This window comes from Mya arenaria, chromosome 17 (genome assembly GCF_026914265.1).
Source record: "Mya arenaria isolate MELC-2E11 chromosome 17, ASM2691426v1".
In the NCBI taxonomy this organism is placed as follows: Eukaryota; Metazoa; Mollusca; class Bivalvia; order Myida; family Myidae; genus Mya; species Mya arenaria.
Window position 1 is genome coordinate 49,505,430 of NC_069138.1, and position 24,100 is coordinate 49,529,529.

Here is a 24,100-nt window from a genome sequence, read left to right on the forward strand (position 1 = left end):
AATGAATCTGTTAATAAGCTTGTGTTTCAATATACAGCTAGTTCAAGTGTAACCTGGTGTGTTTTGGCATAGCTGCATAATTCTGGTTTTTACAGAAAATTTAGACGAATCTACCAGGCGTAATCGGAGGTTCCTGGAGAGGAGAATGACACAAAACCTTAGCTAGATTCTAAAAGTCATCTGTAAAGAAATATTAGAAAAGACGGGAAATACAAATCCCCTGAAAATGTTATATAAATGTACACCATTGATATAGTTATTGATAGATTGAACAGACTTAATACTTCTACTGAGCGTACAAACACAATGTTACTACAGAAACAGGACGGTCTTTTTGGTCGTAATATTCACAAAATAATAAAAAAGAACAAATTTGCGTCTCAAGATATTTGTTACATATGTATATGTATATAAGTTACAAGAGCAAAGGCTGATTTCTTAGTAAATTATAACTGACAACGGAAACAATAAAGCCCACTAGAATCTTCGTTAGCAACATCTGATAGTGAAGTAAAACACACAAAAATACTTTTAATGAAACTGTGTGGTATTCACACGGAACAAAATAAAACAAACATTTTTTTTTTAAATTATACGTAGAAAACTAGAAGCGAGAAATGAATTAAGTCTATCAAAAGAAATACAGCTCATATTGACAAATATAAGTTTTCAAATAGAAATAAGCATTAGTGAAAATGTAAACAGACGAAAATCAATAGTTGCCTCAAACACCTGTACAAGTGAAAAGTGTCTTAAAATGAAGATACGCGCATCACCATCTATTCTTAAACATGAAAAATGATTCATCCACGTTAATCTCCTTTGTATTCAATGTTGAAGATTCTTAAAGAAACTCTTATAATGTGCATCACTGTGCCAACGGGTTAGTAGATCCGCGAGTCTGTTGTCCGCGGAAGTCAGGTGGATAGCGCGAATCTCGAACTCGAGGGTACACGCGAGAAAAACCACCTCACAAACATTGAAGTAACACTACATCTTTGGTTTGAGCAGAAGTTAGCCCACAACACACTGCTTCATTATCACAAAAGATAGAAATCTTTCTACCTATCAATTTACCCGACCACAATAAAAGCAATTTATCCAACACACTATTTCCTTTCTGAATTCCGAATTTAATCTCACTTTATGATTTTCCATGTTAAGACTACGTCTCAAAAAGCATCAAAATACGTAAAATAAACACAAGACTAGGCTTGACACTTTTATCGACGAATAGTAATTATCCTAACAAAGATTGTAGTTGGCACTTAGAGACGTATTTAAGTTGCATCCAAACCGGAAGTAGGTTGCAGATCTCGTATATCCTTTCTTGGGTGATGCGAAGCTCCATGAGCTCAGAATCCAGCAAGATTCCAAGAAAAAAACAAGCCTTCTTGATGTTCTCCTGGGCGTCGACGCGTTCCAATGTCTCCGACAAAACGTTATGCAATAGCCGATAGGGTATCCATATTTCAGCAAATCACATATAGCATAATCGTCATACTCAAATAAAACTTCACGTAAATAAGAAAAATTCCAACCAGTTTTAAAAGAAATCCTTACACCTTTCAAATTTGGCACACCTGATTTGTACACAATGTCATGTATCTGTACGATCTTTAATGTCTTACCGTCACGTGTGTATGGCGTGACGTAAGACAACGTAGATGCCTCCGATTCAGGACAACGATCAACCGAATCAGAGACGTCAACAGTCTTGTACACTGTTTTCAACAGATGAGTTTCCCATGATATTAACTACAGATGACTTCTTAAAACGATGAAAAAAGTTCAGCTCGGGGCCGGCGACGAACTAGAGACCTCGGAATAGTAAACACCATACGATAGCAAATGATTAATAGACGAATCAGACGAAAATGCAATGGAAAACTCAGACGTAAGACACAAGTTATCTAGTCAGTCCTGCTTGTGCGGACAGCAACTGGAACATTCCGGGTTTTCCCGCAGTTCACGATCCTTCATGTAGCAAATAGCACACACATGTTTTACCATTCGTAAATCCGACCCAATACGAGCTGCGTTCGGTGAAGAATTCTTGCACTCACCCTTCTGATACAAGGAGCAGAACCACGATCGCTTTCCTGACGATCCAAGTGACGAACCAGACTGACCGAACAGCAGGTTCCCGGTCAAGTAGCAGATTCAGGCTTTCAATATCTGCAAAACTATCCTTCCATGTACGATTGCCTCTTTCAATGTCCAGCAATATTTCTTGGTGAATGTTTAAAAAGCTCTTCCATTTATAAACATGAGCAAAGCACATCATAGATCGTAAATGTGTAATCCTGCGGTCTATTTCATCCAAAGAAATCCTCGAGCCTTCATCCGTTTAAAAAATAATCGACGACCGTTCCCGCGACTTAAATTCTAACAATGAATGTGAGCGCCAAATTAAGGAAATCAAGCGAAGAATTACCGAAAAGGAATTAAAGGTACTAGAGGTACAAGAGTTATCTCCCTTATAATTAAGATTTTTGAAGCAAAAATTGCAAATGATATATATGTTGTGGCCTGTTGCAATTTGATTAAGAACAAGCTTATTCTAAACCTTAAGACCGATTATTCTGAAACTTGATAAACATGGTCGCCATGAAGTGAACTAGTGCCTAACATATTTTTCATGGACCCAATGGTCAATTCGGTTATGTGTTTGTGTAGTTATTTGTGTACTTGTTTGCTCTATGGATGTTTTTTGGAGCTTACTACAATCATCACAATTAGCATGCCATTTTTACCTACAAAAGTGTACTAATAAATTTGTGAGAATTGCTATAGTTCTTTCAAATCAAACACAGCCCAAGTTAGTGTACATTGTAATAGGAGTCGATTGCCTTAATCATTAATAACATTCATTTGTAAGTTAAGAGCTTAAAAGACAGCGGTCTGTTATTAGCACCTGCACCTCGCGCATAGGCAAAACCTACATCGACAACAATAAGGACACCCTACGGTAACCGGTTAGTAACCATCTGCCATTTCAAGATTGGTGTGTAGGACGGACTACCTGAAAACATTACATGCATGTGGTGCAAGTGGTGGAATTCTTTATGGAGTTTTTTTTTCTAAAACCTGATGTCATTTATACGCTTTTGCTGCCAACAGGACAGGTTAAATATTTTCTCCGGCAATATGAAGAGCAGAGTTCTCAGTAAAATGTATGGCGTTTAATCTGATACCGAACTGTAAAAAAGACGCCAAAATTGTATTTATTTGTGACGTCGTCTGCGAAAATAAGTCCTTTGGAGGTACTCAGTACTAATTCAAAACACGGAATTTAACCCCAATGATCGGATTACATTTTGTTTATAACTTTTTGTTTCATTTGATAGTAAAAGTCTTTCAATCTTTTCACAATATCCATCAAAAACATTTCTAAATATTCCAATACATGCATCACAGTAAAGGCGAAATAACTTCGCCTTGTTTCAAACCAATAAAACATTTGAACAATTCTGAGTCAGATTTGCAGCTTCAAACCTCAGACAATGCCCAAAACCGTGCAAGAAGATACGCACTGTACATTGATTCGCCCCGGTTTCCGCGCTTACTTGCGACACTGAGTGGATCAAATCCATTACCGCCGTTGGATCAACATGCCGCGCCCCTGAAACAGGCGTATGCTCATGGACCGAAACAAACTGTGCGCCAAGGTGTTTGAAATAGACTAAAACAAGTGTACTTGTAATTGGAGAAGCGAGTAGAAAGAGGTCATGACACTCATAGCCATAGTTTTCACGCTTTCTTGCGACACTGGATGGAAGGTGTACTTAGAATTGGTCAAGATACAATAAAGAGATCTTGCCACTCATAGGGTTACTATACACTTTTGGCATCCACTTTTTGATCGCTCTACTGTACATCTTTTGCGAAACCATTCAATAAACATTTGGTCGACAGAGGTTAGATCGATACTGAAATAAATAACGTATACAGTGTTATTGCGAGACTTTAAAAACTTTTGCCTGACTAAATATGAACGTTCGTTACTGGCCCAGGTACTCACTGGTTTATTACCTTTAAGAGTAGAAACGGTATCTAGGTAATCCAGCGAATACAAGGCTATGTAGGCTATGCGATGCCCAAGAAGTTGTCATTTTGTATTAAAATGCGCATTGTTTACTAATGTTGTGCTTTGGTCTTTTGCTTTCTGAATATTATTTCACTAACCGTACTGATATTGATTTTGTTTTGTTGATTAAATTTTGTATTCAACAATGTAATGTATCAAAATTGTATTCACGTCCAAGTATCCTCATTTAATTGATACAAGTTAAATAAACACGCTGGTAATGGTTCGGTTTTCTAGTATTTATTAGTTTAATTATTATCATCTAACAAACAATTCAAATAACATTTCGCCAAAGAGTCCTGGGACATACATACTTTTTTATAAGTGTTAATATATGTACCAATGCTTAAGAAATATAAACATTACGGTGACCTTAAGGTCCGATGGACGTGGTGTTATAACTTACTTAGACTTTTTTATTTTACTGTTTCCCTCAATGTTCGAACAATGATTGCACAATCTCAAAAATACAGTCATCTTCATCAGTTATGGTTTATACAAATTAGCATATTCATTATCTATATTGGTCATGCCATTATTTATATATGAAAATTCTTCTTAAGAAAAACCATTACCAAAAGACTTAGTGATCATACAATGATTTCAAAAGTCTTTAGGTTTTTTAAACGATTACACATGTTTTTGCTTTTCTACAATCATTTTAACAAATCCGCCTTTTAACTAAAATTATGTTAACTATATTTCTTCTCAGGGAATAATTTACTAAACACAAAATAATGGATTCGAAATATTAACAATAATATCGGTAAATTTAATAATACATGTATTTAAAGCATACAATTACTGGTTACTAATCTAGCATGAGTAGAAGTGTTAAAGTCAGATAATTTTGCAATTATGTTTCGCCAATATTAGGCACGCAGGTCAGTGTTCCATTTAATACTAATTTTACCATCATGAGTGTTCAAAACATGATTATAGAGTTGTGTCGGTATACAAAACATGATAGGTGCATGATCATGATCAGATCATTCGTTCAATTGATAAACAGTACAATTCTGAGCAACATCGGTAAAGTATAAACAATAACGCTCAATCTATTAGAGCACACATAAGTATAATCTCGTATGCTAAAGTCATTACTCAAAAATGATGACTTATTTACATTTACTAAATATGGTACCTTATTGTTTCATTTGTTTCTGCTAATGTCAACTGTTGTTAAAATGTCATATAACATGACCCATGATTGGAAATAAAAAAATATAATATCTTTAACATACTCAATATACCGTTTGCAATATTGTATGGTGTTTATTTCCAGGGATTAAGTAATGGTATACCAAACTTGTTGGTTATATATAACATTGAGGTCATGGTTAACTTTAAACTTTTTCATAGCATTAATGACTATTCCATATTACCATACTTTGCGGCGCGAATGCTTTTACCAAGTTTAAGGGCTTTTTTAATGTTTAAAAAGTTTGTCAAATATTTTCTTATCACTTAACTATTTGATTAATTAAAAATATCTCTGGTTGTTTAATAAAGCAGTAAACAGAAGATAAAGACATACTAAAATACGACTGCTTCGGGCAGGTAAACTGTTGCACGTCAGTATAAAGCCTTGTACACACGATAGGAGTAAAGCGAATGTTTACATCGCACTATTGTTATAAAGGTGATTAAATAAAATCCACTTGCAACGTTCGTTTATTATAATACGTAGCAATTAAACGTTATGGGCAAGTTTAATATTTGTGCTCAAACGCTCGTGTCGACAAAATGTGTTTGGATGACTGTGGTTGCCTTTGTTTTACCAATAGGACTTCTAACAAATTATGATCCAGACTTGAAACAGGTTAGTGTGATGTTATTCTGCATTTATAAACTATTCAAATAGGCTTACATAAAGAAAACTAAAAACATATGAGGAAACTATAAATGCAAACATTGAAACATTTTCAATAATTATTAACGTTAAATACAAATTAAATAATCAAAGCGCTTAAGGCATTGAAAGGCAGCGTATTGTGAATACAGCAATATAATTGTAAAAAAGAAATTTACATAAACATCCATCGCAAAAATCTTTAGATTTAATCATGATACTTAATTCAATCAAAACCATAGAGCATTAGTCACCTAAAATACTCATTTAAGATGTGGAATACCAAAATCATTTGTAAGGTATTGAGTAAAAGTTAATTGAATACGAAACCGTATCTGGAACTTTGGTTTCATAAAAATGCACTGCCATGGATAAGGCATTTGCTTTAGTAAAATCTACACTTCCATTCAGTTAATCCTATAGCGTGCACACAAATCGGTCCAATAACAAAGTGCCGTGAAATTTTAGTTTATTATGATAGTTGACCATTGATGTTTATTTACTCTCAGTTGGTCAGGCGACCGCAAAAACGGACTTCTTTGCTATTATAAAATGTCAGAGTAAAGCACAAAAAATGCTTCAGAATCTTATTATAAGTACGCAAACAACCGACCATAGCAATCGCTCGCCTACAAAGTTCAATCACATTGCATGATAATAACACTGGTAAATAAAATCGCCTGGAAAATCTACATGTGCACTTACACCACCCGCAAATACTGAAAGATATTCATCATTCAATGGTCGGATGGTTAGTTTCATTTTTGTGTTGAATGACAAAATCTTACTTACAACTGTAATGAGTCCTCTCCTTTCCGGTGCAGTTTTGAGCATCCAACACATTATCCTTTAATATCATAATGAAATAAATGCATTGAACATGTAGCGAGTGTTTGTAGTGATATTGAACCATGACCTGTATAGTCTGGCTCGGCTGCAGAATACATCGGGTTCGCCTTCGTTTCACCCGAAAAATTCCTACGCCTTGCCAGATATACTTACCCTGTCCACGACACAGACCTAGTATTATCTACCAGAGAATGACTATTAAACCAAATTCACTAAGCAAAATGCAAAGTTCGTCTGGGTCGAATAACCAACATACTATTTATTCCCTGTATGTATTGAGGTTTTGAATATTTGCCCTCAACCTATGTCACTCGTGGACAAAATGAACAGACTAATATCAGTGGTAAATTATTTTTAAAAAAATCAAAAAAGAAATCAAGGTTCTGGGCTGAAGATACTAAGACAATCTGAGAAATCTTCAAACACTTTCCATTCCATTCGGAATAATATGACAATACACACAAATTGTAGAAGGTCGAAAGCCTATCAACGCTTTGAGCGCTTTGGCTTTAATTGTGAATATCTATTATATGCATTAAGTAATGGCTAAAGATGATAAGAATATACTATAAGTTAATTCCTACGATTTACTAAAAGCGATATAGCCTTATGTGTTTATATAATATAAGTCTTAACATTTAGGAGTAAACCCCTCCCCTCATAACCTATTTGTCCCATTGGTATATTCATCATGCGGGGAAACTAAACATTCCCGAACACTAAGCGTGTACGGGAAACACAACTTGTCCGTGTTTCCACTAAGTACGGGTAATGTTACTTGTATATTTCCAAACATCCATAATATACGGGATTTGTACACGCCCGTATATCCATCATGTACGGGAAACTAAACATTCCCGGGCCCTAGCCGTGAATATATCCACCAAGAATTGTCGAATTCAATTATTGTGTATCATATAGATGCCATAATTGTAATTTCTTCAACGGCTGTTAAAACACATTAAAGCGTTAATATTTCTACAAAACGCGACTCCTGTTACTCTGCGAAACACGGAAAAACGAATAAGTGTATGTAATAGATATTGATCGTATCATAATTATATGCTGTCAAATGTAACACCACTCAGCATTGTCAAATCTTATTCTTCTGTACCATGAAGATGTCTTTTTAATTTCATCAAAGTCTGTTAAAACCCAGAAAGTATTCACAATTTCTACAAAACATGACTCTTCCTTACATATCACCGTTTCTCTGCAAGTCAATGATATCAATGTTGTTGATATCATATATGCTGTCAAAACCACCAAATTACCTTAATTGATTACAAAATTCAAAACTATTTTATAACATGGGTGTACGGGAAAAAGTACATTTCCGTATATCCAAACTTTTCTGTACACTCAGCGTGTACGGGAACTGACATTTTTCCGTACATCCATAATATACGGGAATTGTATACGCCCGTATATTCATCGTGTACGGGAATGGTATAATCCCGTACACTATGAATATACGAAAGAACATAATTTCCCGTTTTTTCAACATGTACGGAGACCGTACAAATCCGTACACTCAAGATATACGGAGATGTACGGTGTCGCACAACCATCAAAATAGTTAAAGTACTAGTCGTTACTTAATCAACGCAGTATTGTCCATTTTATTTATTTGTTATCATTCCGACCTTTTTTCATCAAAACCCATTAAAGCATTCAAATTTCTACAAAGGTGATTTTTACTTATACCTTTCTGTTTTTCTACGTAACAGTGATTTTTAAGTCAATGGTATAAATGTCGTTCATATCATGTATGCTATCAAATTTAACACCCAAAGACCTAAATTGATTACAGAATTCATTTTTTTTTAACACGGATGTACGGGTTAGTACACCCGTACATCGAATCCCGTATAATCATGATGTGCGAGTTTTATGAATATACGGGCCCGAACACACCCGTATATTCAACATCCCGTACACTTACCGTATACGTTGGATATACGGGTTTCAGTACATTCCCGTATATTCAAACATTTTACCCAGTGTTACATGAGTTAATGATTTCATGCGGCACAGTATAATAAATACATTCTAACACTCTCAATAAAGAACTGTCCAGTAAGGGCCGAACTAGGCTATAATAAACATAAAATAATACTAATGAATTAATTACAATCACCATCAAAACTGTTTATAGGATAAAACTAAATATTATAATGAATAATTTATATCTTACGATTTATAAGTATTTAATTGCATATTCAATACGACCCATGTTTTTGTCCTTATCCGATGAACCAGGTTCTACAGTAGAACCCCGATGACACGAACTCCTAGGGACCAGCAAATATATCACGAGCCTCGGAAAATTTGAGCCAGGCGACTTTCAGTATAAAGAAATCCTTAACATCAAGTTCGAGCAAATGAGAAATTCGATCCAAGCGAGTGCGAACCAACGGGGTTCGACTGTATTTTAAACCGATTATATCTAGTTCCCCGGCCGCGGCCAAAAGTAAACATCTATGTAATTTTACTCATTTTGAAACTATTTACGCATTCTGCGTTTGGTAGCACGTTGATATTAAAATTATTGTGTGTTTCTATGAATTCATTTGCATGATAAAACAATATCGCATCATATTCGAACTAAATTAATCGCATAACACATTATGAATACTCATGAAAGTCCTATTTTTAGCAAGCTAATTGATATGCAGAACGCAGTTCCGTATCTATTAGAGCAAATTGGTAACTAGGTAATGTAGATGTAACGTAACTGCTTATCAGGTCGTTGACCAAGGCAGTTCTAACAGAGCTGGCGTTTATACACCCGTGTGCGCATTTAATCGTCAAATCTTAAAAGTGGTATGTCGTGCTGCCGATGCTAGATTTCGATTAATGATTATAAATGTATGCAGACCTAGCGGCCTGCAGCCTAAAAAAAGCTAGATAAAGATGTTTTATCCTCATAACGCTATCCGATACATATCGCTAAGAGAACGTTAAGTGACATGTTAAATTGATATGCTTTTTCAATTAAAATATCGCGATCGTATTTCCTGCCTGCTCGACTGAATAGCTAACATATCTATTAGAAAAGTGGAGGGCAATGTTTGCTTTGCTTTGCAATAAATACGTCTTTTCACGTGTACGTGTTTTTGGCAATTAATCTGAAGAACCTTAAGTGTATAGAACTGCAATGTTTTGAGTCACTTATTAGTCTCCTTGATCACTTCGTTCTGTTGCATGAAATATGTTTACAACCTTTGTGTTTGTTATTGATTTACAATTTGTTAACAACGATCTCATTATGCCACTGAAGATATCAAATAAAAAAAGTGTTCTTTTGTTTACTATAAAGCTCATGTCTTACAATGTTTCACAGTTTGATTCTGTACTTTTTCACGCAAATTTTTTTTTCAAGTGAATATGTTTGGGATTCAAACCATTTGAATTGTACAAACAAACTTGCAAAGTAAATACGCCGACTCCAAAGAAATGTGATTTCTTTTTGAAGAAAACTGCAATAGCTTTATTGAAATATGTCCAGGTTATATATTTAAATAGTTTGTCAGTCGTAAAAAAGTTATAATTGTTAAAGTGACACTCTTATTCAAAATCAAAACATACACATGTCTAACAAACATACATTTTGACTGATAAACTTTTACCTTCTTACTAAATAATGCATTTATGGAAAAAATGTATCACCGATAGCAAAACTGTAACCGTTTATTTAATAGCAGAAAGCTCAAACATATTAAATGATTGGTGAATGCTTAAAGAATTACTGTGTTCTACTATAGTCTCAAAAGGTAGAAAAACCGTGTTTTACGCTCATTTCTTTTAAATTAAACTCGGAACTATTGTTTTTGACATTTTTTCATCCTTTTTGGAATATTGAAACGATATTATTAATTATGGTCAATCTTATTTGAGAGTAGGAGTGCATCTCTCAGTTATGCGATATTATTTTTATCTTAAAAATATTAGGGGGACGGGGGAGGCTCGCAGCTATAGCTGCTTCCATGTTTAGTTAAACGAAAGCAGCTCCCAAAGTTTAATACAGTGCAAAGTAAAAAACAGACTTTGGAATAAAATGGTATCCTGTATGAAAGAAAATTCAAATAGCATAATTGTAATATGGCCCAAATGAAATGGGCTTGTAAGTCGTAGAAAACGTAAGGGCTAAGTTTTAATATAATATTTATTTATTTTACAAAATGGTGATTGGGGTCGCCGCTCTAGGTTTTTCCATGTGGTGAAGTTATTGCAAGCAGGTCTTAAAGCCTAATACATTTATGCTGTGTTTGATACTTTCTTGCATCAGTATAGTGGTCTGCTACTAAAAATAATCCTAGCGGAAATAAACCTCTGGGACTCATTCTAACATTGTTAAATGGTGTAAATTGACTGTTCGTAAAGTGTGAAGCTTTTTATTAATACAATCGTGTTTTAACGCTACCTGTTACATTATTGTTTTTCAAGAGCGTTTGTGCGATATGGTGCAAATTTACGTTATTCCTCTAGTATACCTTCAATAAGTACAACTATAGATACCAGCCGGTATTAAATGCATTATATCACAATATCATATCATTACGCTACAACTTTCAGGAGTCGAAATGTGCTTACGTTATCATAGTAATGGCGTTGTTGTGGCTTACGGAGGCGTTGCCAATAGCGGTGACATCACTTCTTCCTGTGTTCCTGTTTCCGATGGTCGGCGTTGCTCCGGCGAGATTGATTAGCTCCACATACTTTTCGGTTTGTGGCTGTTTTATTTTGGTCATTTATTGTCTATGTATAGCCTATATTTTTATAATTTGGCACTTAATTGATCACAACTACGTCATGTTTTATAAGATAACATATGCATGTTTGATAATGGTTACTATCGTTAATTTCTCTTATGTTTCATGTCATGGTTGCAATCTAATGCTTCGCATTATCTATTTTATGGATTTTGTTTTAAATTACACTAATATAAATTAAAGGATGTTCAAAATTCGAAATCCTCTTAGTCATGTCATTTATGAAATTAAAAAAGGATACATTCACATTATGATAGGTATTTATTTTTTCTCGAACGAAAACATGCTAGCGCTCGTCAACAATGGAATGAATTGGTTGTAAGAAATATTCTTAAAGATAGTTTATAAATATCATAAACAAAGCAGTATCGGACTGGTTCGGGCTACGAAGAGGAAGATATGTTTTTACTATAAGCTTACAGTCCATGTGTTAAACATATAGAAAAAGAAAACATTTCCGGTCTGTACATATGGAACAATGCTTATCTTATAGATTTATCATATATCAGATTCATGTATATTTTTACAATTAGCGTTAAATCTGAGAAGATGCAATCCGAGACAATTATCAACGGAATACTCTTCATTCAGTTAAAATGACAAGTGAACTTGTTTATTCGATCAAAAAATAATTTGTTATTGTTTCACCTTATTCAAGCAATTTTGAAATATCCATATCATATCATCTATATCTTTATATAATGCATTAGGAGAAAGTTGTTAACATAAGTATGTATTTTGCCGCATTCAAAAGCTTTTCAATTAATAACATGATCGTTTGCATATGGTATATTATTAGTTGAAATGATTTGTGTTTACAGTAATAATGGCTGGAACAATGTGAAGACCCCTAGCAGTTACTTATCAAAACAAATCTTAATAAATGATTAACTTATATGAATTGAGACACAAAGAAGTCTAATCGTTGTTTTGACATATCTACGCTTGTCCTTCGTTACCTTGTCATCGCTGAGGCGCCTTACGCGCCCTTATCCCCTTGGAGCTTAGCCTACTTTACATATATGTTAACACCCCTTTTATTCAGTGCATATCGATGCTGGTTCATGGCGACCTACTCATCGCTATGATCGTTGCGAATACAGGATATCTGTAAACACCTCAAACGTTTGGCAGACCTCATCCTGCCAAGTGTATTTTTGTGTTATCTTAATCTATCCTGATTTTCAGGACATATCGATGCTGCTCCTCGGAGGTTTGCTCATTGCTATGGCCCTGGAGGAGACGAGACTTCACACAAGGATATCCCTATACGTCCTGGTTCTTGTGGGAGCTCAGCCAATCATGTATGATTACACTTGCTTACAAGGAAAATAAGAAAATTAAATTCTATCCCATCAATGTGAAAAAGATCAGGTTAAGTTGCCTGAGCTTACATTCCAGAATATAACCTATGACCTTTGCCGTGCTGTAGATCAGCATATCAAAAGAAAGTGTTTTTTTTTCCTGTTTACAAAGTTTAAATGAAAACTTGATAACCGTCGCAAAGATGAAGAATGTAAACATCATTGTATTAAGATTAATTATACAATTTTTTTTAAACAGGTAAACGTTTTAAAATAAGGAAGTAAGTAACGTTTGTAATCATGTTATACTGACGAATAATTTCCTTGTTTAAAATGAGGAGGATAAACAATCATATATAAACAATTTTCGGTGGTAAATCTCGGTGTTTAAGTAACTCTTACTCATTTTTTATGATCATCATGACTTGCGATTAGGCACGAAATTTACTTCAGAATGGTACATTTTCCTTTTTACACATACACATGTACTTTATATTAGAAATCGCTTTACAAATAGAAATGTAACAAGTTCCTTGATATGAGTTTGCATCCTATAACAAAATGAATAACTAAAAACATTAACTAAAATCAATAACTAGAATCAATAAATAAAATCAATAACTAGAATCAATAACTAAAATCAATAACTAAAATCAATAACTAAAATCAATAACTAGAATCAATAACTAAAATGAAAAACTTAAATCGATAACTAGCATCAGTAATGATTTAATCTCTTATCATCTCATTGTTTAAATAATGTATCATATTTTAGGCAAGCAGGTCCTTCGTAGGTATTAAGATTTATCCTAATATATTCTAAATGTCATAGATTGAAACCTGTTTTCGGCAGTCCGGTGACCAAATTTGCGACGCCATGTCTGTTTAATTTTAAAACTTCAATTCTTAACGATTAAACCTAATACTGGGGCCAAAAGTCTGTAAATGAAAGTTATACATCCTACGATATGAATTACTGTGAAATAATACGTCCTCTTTACTAACCATTTTTTTCCATGACTATATTGGTGTGTATACAACATACTCATTGTAAATGCCTTGTTTTAATTCTTTGATTAATGCAACTTTTATCAAATTAACTACTTCTTTGAACATCTTCATTGATATTCAGGTTAATGCTAGGGGCCATGGTGTCAACCTGGCTGTTGTCTTTCTGGATAAACAACACATCAGCCACCGCCATGATGATTCCCATCATACTGGCCGTGTGCGAGTCTGTCCGGGAAGTCAGGGCTCAAACAGGTACGTTCAAAAATGAATTGGTTGTAGTAAGCATGACCACCACGATGTTTCTACATTGATAAACAAAACGCAAGAGACCGGCGCTGTGATCGCTTTTGGCTGTATGCGTATACGTTTAAGAGGTTATAGATTAATCAGGTACGTACGGCTATATAAAAATGGGGTACATCGTGGCTTCTCTTTATCGGATAAATGACAATGCGGCATTCGCCACATGATATTCAAAATTTGTACAAAGTCAAATGCATGTCATATACCATCTTAACAACATGGCCATTTGTTCTGGATCAACAAGTCAGGGCTCAATCAGGTACATACAAAGTCAAGCAGATGTTATCGTGTTCACGTTGGTTGTACTAAAATTATTCCCATTCAAAAATACTTGATATCTCCTTTTTTGTTATACACGAAATTATTTACAGTTTTAGAGTAATTTATAAACATGATGAATCAGACGATCTGTTCTCTTGAGTTAGTTCCTCGATGTCTGATAAATGTATATGTGTAGTTGTTTTGTTTTCCAGAATTACAGTCAAATGTGAATCCCGCCTTTGAACTTAAAGAAGACTTTGATGAAATTAGTCCAGAGGATTCAAAACAACGATATGAGTTAAACGGAAATGTGCCGAGGTATGATTGAATATTTAACTCGAATCATCGATCGCGAAAACAATTATTTTAACGCGATGTTCATTTGTAATTAGTTTTTAATATGATATGAAGTAAACGTTCTATTGTGTTAACCATGTAATAACGTTAGGTTAGTGGTCAACTGAATTTTCTTTCATTTCATTGTGGGAAGATTGAATTGTACGTATGCCGATCAGCCTATCCAATTTAAATGATTATGAAATTATGCATTCATCAACCGAAGCTGCAAAAATGATCCGATATATATTTAACTTTGTATGTGCATCCATTTTTTTAACATGTTTAGTCGTAATTGTACTGATTTGAGAAGAAAAGGTCAAGTGAATGCGTATGCATACAATAAATTGTTATAATAAGTATTGTGTTCTCTCAAATAAGTGTCGTAAACATTGGTGTTCTACAGACACAGTTTAACAGTCACTGAAGAACCGAAAGAAGAAAATGTCACCGAGGAAAAGGTGGAACTGGACAATGAGCACAAGGATGACCCGACGGAAACACCATCAGATAAGAAGAAGAAAGACGAAGCGTTTAAGGCGCTTGCAAAAGCACTTTGTTTGAGCGTAGCATACGGAGCATATTGTGGCGGAATTGCAACTATAACTGGGACACCACCAAATCTTGTTCTGAAAGACGTCGCGGACAAGTATGATTGATAAGTTTTTATATCTGACTTTCTTTGTTTGATGTATAATCCAACTACAGACTGAAAGGTGTTTAAAATAAACATAATAAACATATTAAATATAAAGTGATCTATGTAAATCACCGACCTGCAAACAAACCGTTTATATTTGATTTTAAAAGTAAACTTAACCTTCATGTTCCTGTTAAGTTAATGCAAGTCTAAAGTGAATCGACTTTGTCATGTGGAACTGTTTGTGTAAGGTGTTCTTAAAGCGAGTTTAAATAATCCAGATATCTAATATTCAGGAAGGAGATAAACAGACAAACTTGAACAGGAGTGTCTCTGTCTTTCAATGCAGACTGTTAATGTATATCGTACATCGTCATAGTATATGTCCTCTATTTAAGTCTATAATCCTTATACAATTTGAGAATTTGAATGGGAACCATCTTTTTCTGTTTGAATAAACTCAGCTCATTTCACCGCGGCCCTTGCAACATATGATTCAACTTCTATTCATTTCGAAAGACTGATATAGTAGTCTTGTTACTCAGATAAATATTCTGACCGAAATAGTATGTGCAAAAGGGTTTGTGGATGTTTCAAGCCCAAGACGTTTCTTCCCAAGGCGTTTCTACTCCATATATTCGTCAATAAAGTGCATAGGTTTCATATGAGTTGGTTAGGAAGTTTGATAGCATATGTGAATCATAATAAGCCTAATTTATTAAACGAGGTAATAAATGAAAGCTTATAAGTGATGCATTTATATCAAATATAGACGAAATATCCTTGTTAAAGACTGGATATTCCAATATTAGCTCACACAAGAGAAGAAGGGTGTTGGTAATAAAAATCGTCACACAATTTAGCCTCTTTTATTTCAAATGGTGGAGAAACATCTATGTTAAGAGATGCCTTTGTTAGAAACGTGTATGGCGTGAAACAGCTGAAACCTGTTTGTCTGTCCTGTGCAAAAGTATTGCCACAAGTCATGGATATATTCTTTCTCGTTTTAAGTCAAAGCCTATTGATTTTAGGTTTTATAGAGACAACGGACAGAATGAGTCACCAATAACGTTTGCATCTTGGATGGGGTTTGCTCTTCCACTGTCCTGCATAACTCTCGTCTTCGGTTGGTTGTGGTTGTCTTTCCGTTTTCTGGGTTTCAGGTATATGTACACTATCACGTTCTGACGTTTATAGCAATTTCCCTTATTGAACAGTAACATTATATGTATAATAACCAGTTGGCCTTCAAATGATTGTGGCTAATAATTTGGATAAATGGATAATAATTACTAGACTGATTTCTCATAAACTAGCGACTATACATAAAATAAATTTATTAAGTTTACCACGTTCTGTAATTCTTTGAAGCAATATTTATACATGTTAATACATTAAACGTTTTGTACAGCAATTTGTTATGTGTATTTGGACTTGATTTAGATTAACGATGCTTCTTACTAATTAGTAAATATATGTTATTAATTTATGGATGTTTGGTGAATAGATCCATTGATAAGATCTACAGACGCCAACCTGCTGCACTCCACAATACGTTACTACATTAGTTTAGCTAAATATATTCTTGAATTAGTTTTCCTTCTTAGTATATTTATACATTTAATTGAATTCTAATTTACCTTTTAGAACTTATGCATCTAATTCAAAAATAATCTTCTAACATTGTGTACGGCGTTCGTGGTAAAATGTGCTCTTTCCACGTCCTCGTTTTAAATTCGTATTCAACAGAATTGTAGCCTAGTCAAAAGCTTATATTAGTTTTTTATTTCAATATTTGTTATTATCTGTCTTAAAGAAAAACATTTTTTAATATAAATATTATGACTGCTTTTCTCCATAGTTGCTTGAAGAGAATGGACCCGGTTGAAAAATCAGCAATCAATGCAGCAATCAAGAGGCGAGCTGAAGCTCTTGGACGTATATCGTAGGTTGAACTCTAATCAAAATTATTATACAAATAACCGAAGCCCTTGAATATGATCCGGTTTAGACTCATATTGAGCGAGGCTAAACAGATTATTAATATTGTCAGTGAACAGTTCTAATGATAAATTACATTGATTTTCACTGTTTTCGAAATTATATCTATCTGATCACATTTGTTCCTTCGGCATGTTAATAAAATTTCGATATTAAATATTAGATCACCATTACACCAAAAAGGCCCAGTGTTGTTGTTTTTCCTTCATCATGCATTAAAAATTACTCTAATGAAATACTCTCTTAAATGGTTTTTGATGTTCGCACACATTGGTGGTCAATGATAATCGAGATCAATCCTAATTTCTGAAGCTCCATATCATGTAGAGCGGATTTGACGATGAATACAAGCATGTATTTTTCGTAATGGAAAGTTTTGTGGGTCTAAATGGTTGGTACTGTTGTCTATTTTCCATATGCACATACGCGAAGTAGCTACGAATGACAAGTAAATCTTACATGTCTGGAGGCAGTAAAAGCTTGTGCCATGAACCCGAATTTGAAATACAGTAGATGAATGATCACCTAAATCTGATATCGCCCGACCATCATTTAATGAAACTAACGCCTGGGCGGTTTAACTTTCGCGCCAAAATATCACGTGACAATAAAAAGGGAGGAACTATTTAGTCAAATAAGTGCGGAAACCAATTAAGTTAGAGTTCAATAAGGCGATCTAAAGAAAATGGTGCGAACATTCTGGGCCTGCGGCATCGGTGTGCTCGCTTAATTTTGTGAACATCGGCAAAATAAACTTTTAAGGTATACATAGAAACTTATGCTGTGTTATTAGTTAGATATATCATGACTTAGCAGATATAAACTATCATGTAGTGTTATCATTTGATAAATGGTTCAATATAAGTGTGTTAAGGTTTACTATACATGTTTGCATATTTGTGTACAGGTTTGCTGAGAGCCAAGTGGTGGTTGTTTTTGGTTCCATGGTCTTATTCTGGCTGTTCCGAAATCCTCCAAACATTTCTGGGTGGGGCGATTTGTTTGTCGAAACAGACATCAACGACGGACAGAGGTATTTTGATTGTGCGTCATTAAAATGTTTCAACAACGAATATAATCGATAACAAGGAATAATGTTTCGACTTAGTATATTAAAACTGAGGCGCGGCAGAGATTTGGTAATTGTTAGTACATATTGGGACATGTGTGTTAATACACTGGTTTAATTCCACAGTAAACATGTGTTCGATTTTCAATGTGGTTATCCCATCATTTTTTGTTAAACTATTCTGATGTTAGTGTGACTTTAGTGTAGTGTAGGAACCCATAGTGTTAACAATATTTGAACCTTCCGGAAAAGGGGCCGAACATAATTCCTCTAACATGGTTAACCTTCCGTAATTGTCCCTGTAAATTATATTGTATTATTGGCAATGCAAATACACGGGCATTGTTTTCTTTCAGCTTAGTTTCAGACTCCACGCCATGCATCCTTTTGAGTACCTTGCTGTTTATCCTTCCGGAAAAGAGGCCGAACATTCTGTGTTGGAGGAAAGGTAAAATCAAACAAACACAAATATGTGTTGGTTATAGATATCGACATAAAGCATTAATTTTTTATGTCAATTTAATTAAGTATGGGCTTTAGTATTCGTCAGGTTATTAAAATGCGCCGATGATATCAGCAGAGAGTCCGAAAGGTTAGAATTATGTATGTGTATAATTAGCTATTACCTACCAGGTCCTGGTTTGTTTATAGCCCTCGGCTGTATTTGGTTTCATAATAAAGCGAACTTTAATGAAGTTAGGCGATGTTGTATCTTGACTAGATCACTTTAATGTTGTTATGAAAAGTAATAAGATTGTTTATTAGCTATTAAAATATATTTTTCAGATTAAACTGACCTTTTAAGCGCTTTATTACTTATAGGTTTAGGGTATTAAGAACATAAAAATACTGTCATCAACCGTTCAAAATGGCACTATAAGTGCATTAAAACTTGAGGGTCTTATTTATTCACTGCAAACAAATGTCCGTAAAAGGTAAACATACCATTCAGCCGTAACATTTTGAATACAGACTTTTATTGTATGCTTTTTGGTTGTACCGTCAGAGTTATCAACGGAATACAAATGGCAGTTGTTTTTAAACAGTGAAAATATCTGTTTGATATATTTCAATGTTTTGAATTTTAGCTCTCATTTTCAAATGAAGGGTTTGCACAGGGTTCGTACACAATTTCAAAATCGTCATTTTCGAAACTATGTTACGTTTGCCTTCTTTGCAGTCATTGTATATACCTTTCAGACACATTATAAAGGCTTAAACACTCTTGAATTATAGATTTGTGTCCTCACTCGTTAAATGATGTTGCAATCGTACACAGAAACAAACAGTTCTCCTCTTTATACTTCGGTTCCGACAAAATCTACTGTAATGAACAACATCGACATTGTTGACGGAGGTCGCTTTTTAACTATATCACCTATCCTGAAATTGCAGAAAGTGACCAGACCGCTACCATTAAATGCTTATTGTAGTTGTTTCGTTGTTTTAGTTCAGAATTAGTCAGGTGGTTAATATCCGTCACCTTATATTACTCTTGCTTTCATTTTTCCAGGCAAACCTTCCTACACACCAATCCTTAAATGGCAGATGGTGACCAAGCAGCTACCATGGGGGGTTCTCATACTTGTGGGAGGAGGGTTTGCAATGGCTAGAGCGAGTCAGGTTGTACATTTGAATAATTTGAAAGTGAAACAGAATTCTAATACACATTGATTAAATGTACGTACGTTTATTGTACTAGTATTTGCCCCAAGAGAAATCCCGGTTCATCAATTTATATTCGAAATGCAGAACAATGATGAAAAACAAACTGTCTTAGTTATTTTTATATTTAAGATTATTAAATGCAGACTTATTTAGGCACTAATTTGCCTTCTTCCTGGTTGTTTGTGCATGATGTTCATTCTTAACAGTGTTTTTTTGAGTATTAACCATCTGTTTGTAGTAAAAGAAACCATATGGTTAATTTAAATATTTGTTTTTGAAAATTCCAAAAACTAAAGAAATACGAAGTGTCCACTTGTATATAAGGTGAGTTGCAGGCACTTGCTAGACCTCATCCTTCTGTGTGAAAACATTCTCGTTATCACAAAGAAATCAGGACTCTTTACTTGGACAAGCTTTTTGCTAAATTAGAATTTCGCTGAAATTCTTAGATATTCAACATGTTTCTTAATCATACAGGAATCTGGTATCTCCACTTGATAAGCCGACGATTTCGGCTATTGGCTAATAAAGTCTATCTAATACTATTAGCGCATTGTCTATTCAGGTGGAGAGACCAGATTCCTGTATGATATAGCAAACTGTGCAATAAACAATACAATGGATTATTAAAGTCTAGGACTTCAATCAGCTATGGCATGGTTTGATATTGAACGGTTAAATATAGCACACAGGAATCCGCTTTCTTCAAATGGATATGCGAGGAGTTTACGCTAATTGCTATATTTCAATCTTCTAAGGCATGGTTTAATATTGATCTGTATCTTTATTACACAGGAATCCGGTCTCTCCACTTGGATAGGCGAGGAGCTCAAGTTACTTGGCGGTCTTCATCCACTTGTGATGAACCTTCTAATCCTTACCGTGGTTTCCTTCGTTACCGAGGTGATGAGTAACCCGGCAACGGCACAACTGTTTGTGCCTATTTTGAGGGATATGGTACTTGAGATTGTTTATGTTTTTATTATGTGTTATTTTGCAGTCCGAAATAGTGACGCGCAAAGCTTTGTATCAATAGTTAGTTTTCATTAAAATGGTTATATTATAAATATGTCGAGATATTTAGTCAATGAGGTGTGGTTTCTTGCAAGCAATTACATTATTATCTGCTGATATTATGCCAACTTAACTATTATTTCATTAATACTTGTAAGTATATGACAACTTAAATTTGAAGGCATGTCTTGTATCAAGCTATTATTGAAACAGCTTCGTAAATTGAAGCCAGATTGATAAACCTGTTGGGACCAATTAGCTTTGTGGCTGAGGCAGGTTTAAATCATCAAGTGGCACAGATTATGAAACAATCGTATCACCTACCGTTCAAAGATGGTATTGCCACCATTTAGCTTTGTCTGTTGTCTAGTGGCTGTTTGTGTATTGTTGAGTGTCTCATTCGCTTTATGTGTGTGTTTGGCTTAAATCCTTATGCCATAATACTAGCTCAATGTTAACAGTTTGACTGCTTGGCTCTTAATTTAGTTTCTATTATTGAATAATTTTTCCCATGGTTTGGCTTCTGTTTCAGTCCCTGTCTCTCGGAACCAATCCTCTACACCTAATGATATCGGGAACAATCGCATGCTCATTCGCGTTCATGCTGCCAGTATCGGCGCCACCATCAGCCATTGTATTTGCGACTGGATATATCTCTATACCAGATATGGTAAGAGCAGGGGCATTCCTGAAGCATTTTGAAGCATTCGACCCTACCAAAAAGGTTTTAGATCAATTTGGTGTCAATGTGTTAAATTGGGTGCGAGCTGATAGCGTTTCCACTCCCGTCCAAAACTTTTGAAGTCAACGGTAATGAAGGATATTATGATTCTAAACGTCAACATCCATGCCTAGGTACGCTCCTGGTGGTTAACACCTAAAGCGTGTTCGCCTTTGCCTCTTATTAGCAGTTTTGACCATAACTTACCTACGTCATAGCAAACGCATTCTCGTAGAGGCTACCAGGTATCAGCATGCTCGGTATACTTTATGAGTTGTGTAGAAGGCGTAACGCTTACAAATCGGATGCAATTAATAACAGTTATTTGAAAACAAAGATATGCAAACAATCTTAAGACGGTGTGGGAAAAGGAACACTCACATAATCGACTCTCTACTTAAAACAACGCAGTTGAAAGTATGTACCCAAATGAATCATCATTAAGTGCTAAAATACTCGCTTTGACTTTTATAACCTTTTTTGTATCTTTATAATCATATATAATTGTTTCAGGCCTTAGCTGGGTTGCCAATGAAGATAATTGGCATAGGTTGTTCAATGTTAGCTGTGAATACATGGGGAACATCCATGTTTGATCTTGATACGCTGCCTGATTTTCTGCAGAATACAAACGGCACCAACATTACAACAACAACGATACCATCTGTATAAAATGGATCCGTTCATAGTGCTGTGTTTCAATATACTGCTAGTTCGTTCTTATGTATTCTGGTATGTTTTGGCATAACTGCATAATATGGGGTTTTTACTTGGAATTTAGACAAATAAAATTATGTAAATTAAACGCGGTGTTTAAAAACAAAGACAACGAAAAAAATGATTGGTTCATTCTCGTGTGTCATGAGGTACGAAAAGGTGTGTCTTGAAAATATATTTTTTTATTTGCACTTAGTCTCTGTAATAAAAGGAGTAGAATTGTTGACTAAAAACTTGAATATTGTTCTTAAATATGATTGTTTTTCGTGTATTGTTTTGTGCATTTCTTTGCGTGTTTACCATTCTCATGTCCTTTCTCTTACAAGTGTCAGTGAATTTGCTATTATATGCAAACTTGATGTAATTATAAACTTGTTTTGAGTTGAGTTGAGTTGAGTTTAATTGAGATGAAAGCCAATTGGAACACCTCAACATATATTCTAAATATTGCAGGTAACGAGTTTAAACACAACGATGATATATAACAATTCATATCAATTGGGTGTATTTCAGTTGTATCCTAATTTATTGAATAAAAGATTAATGAATACAATAACACATTCCTTTTACCTTTAAGTAAACTACTTCTGTGTCTGTTTCACTGATGATAAATTCGTGTGTATATAGTACAAAACTTCTGTGTATTGATGTGTATCTTTATTGCCCTCTGCTGTCTATCTCATGTCAGATCTGAGCGTCCTTCTGTGCAGTATACGAGGATTCATTTAAGGATTGAATTGCGGGATTTATGTCATTATCGGGGTATGAACGCAGATGGGCTATATCACCTAACATGCAAGCTTGTGTTAATTATCATAATTGTAATAAGATATGCAAATTCATATAAGCATCACATTTAATCAAATTCAACTAACTAGAAGACAGACTGCCCATTCAGCGTTCCCGGTACTGTAAAGTGTTTCTCGCACGTGAGACATTTTCGTTCAAAGGCAAGATCACCAAGTCACTGCGGATTGAAAAGTGTTTACCTCCGACGTTCAGAACATTATTAAATTATACAAACAGACTATGCCCATGTGGTGCACATAGTTCCGTGGATGTTTATACACGCATTTGCTTTAAATGGTTGATGAAAGAAGGTTTATTACAGTCTAGTTCTACAACTCGATTCGCTGCAACAGTGTTCATGATAATGCTGCACAATGTTATTTAAATTTCTACGTAGAAAGAGTCCGTCACCATCGCACCTCCGCATCCAAACCGTAGTCCTTTAGTGTTTCTTTACAAACTTATTTATGTTCGGGGCCATGGCGCCAAACATTTAACTGCCTTTCCTCTAACCGCTTGTAGAATCACTTGGTGCGAAAGAGTTTATGAAGCTATGTTTAGATGTCATAATCACGAGTATAAACGTGTCTAGACACATACCGGGACATGCTAAATCTTGAAAAAGTGTGTTAAAGGCTTAAAACAAACATATACAAATTGCTCGTGCAAAATTATGTGAATCATGGGTATCATGCTGAAT

The 24,100-nt window shown here is 34.7% G+C and overlaps 1 protein-coding gene across 1 annotated transcript; it reads left to right on the plus strand.

Annotated features, from left to right (window-relative positions):
- The first annotated feature begins 5,712 nt into the window (after nucleotides 1-5,712).
- On the plus strand, nucleotides 5,713-23,145 carry LOC128224625 (solute carrier family 13 member 2-like). The gene is made up of 14 exons (XM_052934551.1): nucleotides 5,713-5,912; nucleotides 11,370-11,519; nucleotides 12,755-12,870; nucleotides 14,003-14,133; nucleotides 14,658-14,763; nucleotides 15,188-15,430; nucleotides 16,453-16,584; nucleotides 17,283-17,366; nucleotides 18,330-18,455; nucleotides 18,848-18,939; nucleotides 20,005-20,114; nucleotides 20,955-21,116; nucleotides 21,706-21,843; nucleotides 22,408-23,145. Exons 1-14 carry the CDS (start codon nucleotides 5,793-5,795, stop codon nucleotides 22,564-22,566), a joined length of 1,869 nt encoding a protein of 622 aa, XP_052790511.1. The 5' UTR covers nucleotides 5,713-5,792; the 3' UTR covers nucleotides 22,567-23,145.
- Nucleotides 23,146-24,100: the final 955 nt, after the last annotated feature.

Bases quoted from the DNA above. Each gene is read 5' to 3' on its own strand.
- LOC128224625 (XM_052934551.1), top strand. From the start codon at position 5,793: ATGGGCAAGTTTAATATTTGTGCTCAAACGCTCGTGTCGACAAAATGT. The intron at 21,117-21,705 runs GTACTTGAGATT...CTTCTGTTTCAG, and splicing joins TGCCTATTTTGAGGGATATG to TCCCTGTCTCTCGGAACCAA. The intron at 21,844-22,407 runs GTAAGAGCAGGG...TAATTGTTTCAG, and splicing joins ATATCTCTATACCAGATATG to GCCTTAGCTGGGTTGCCAAT.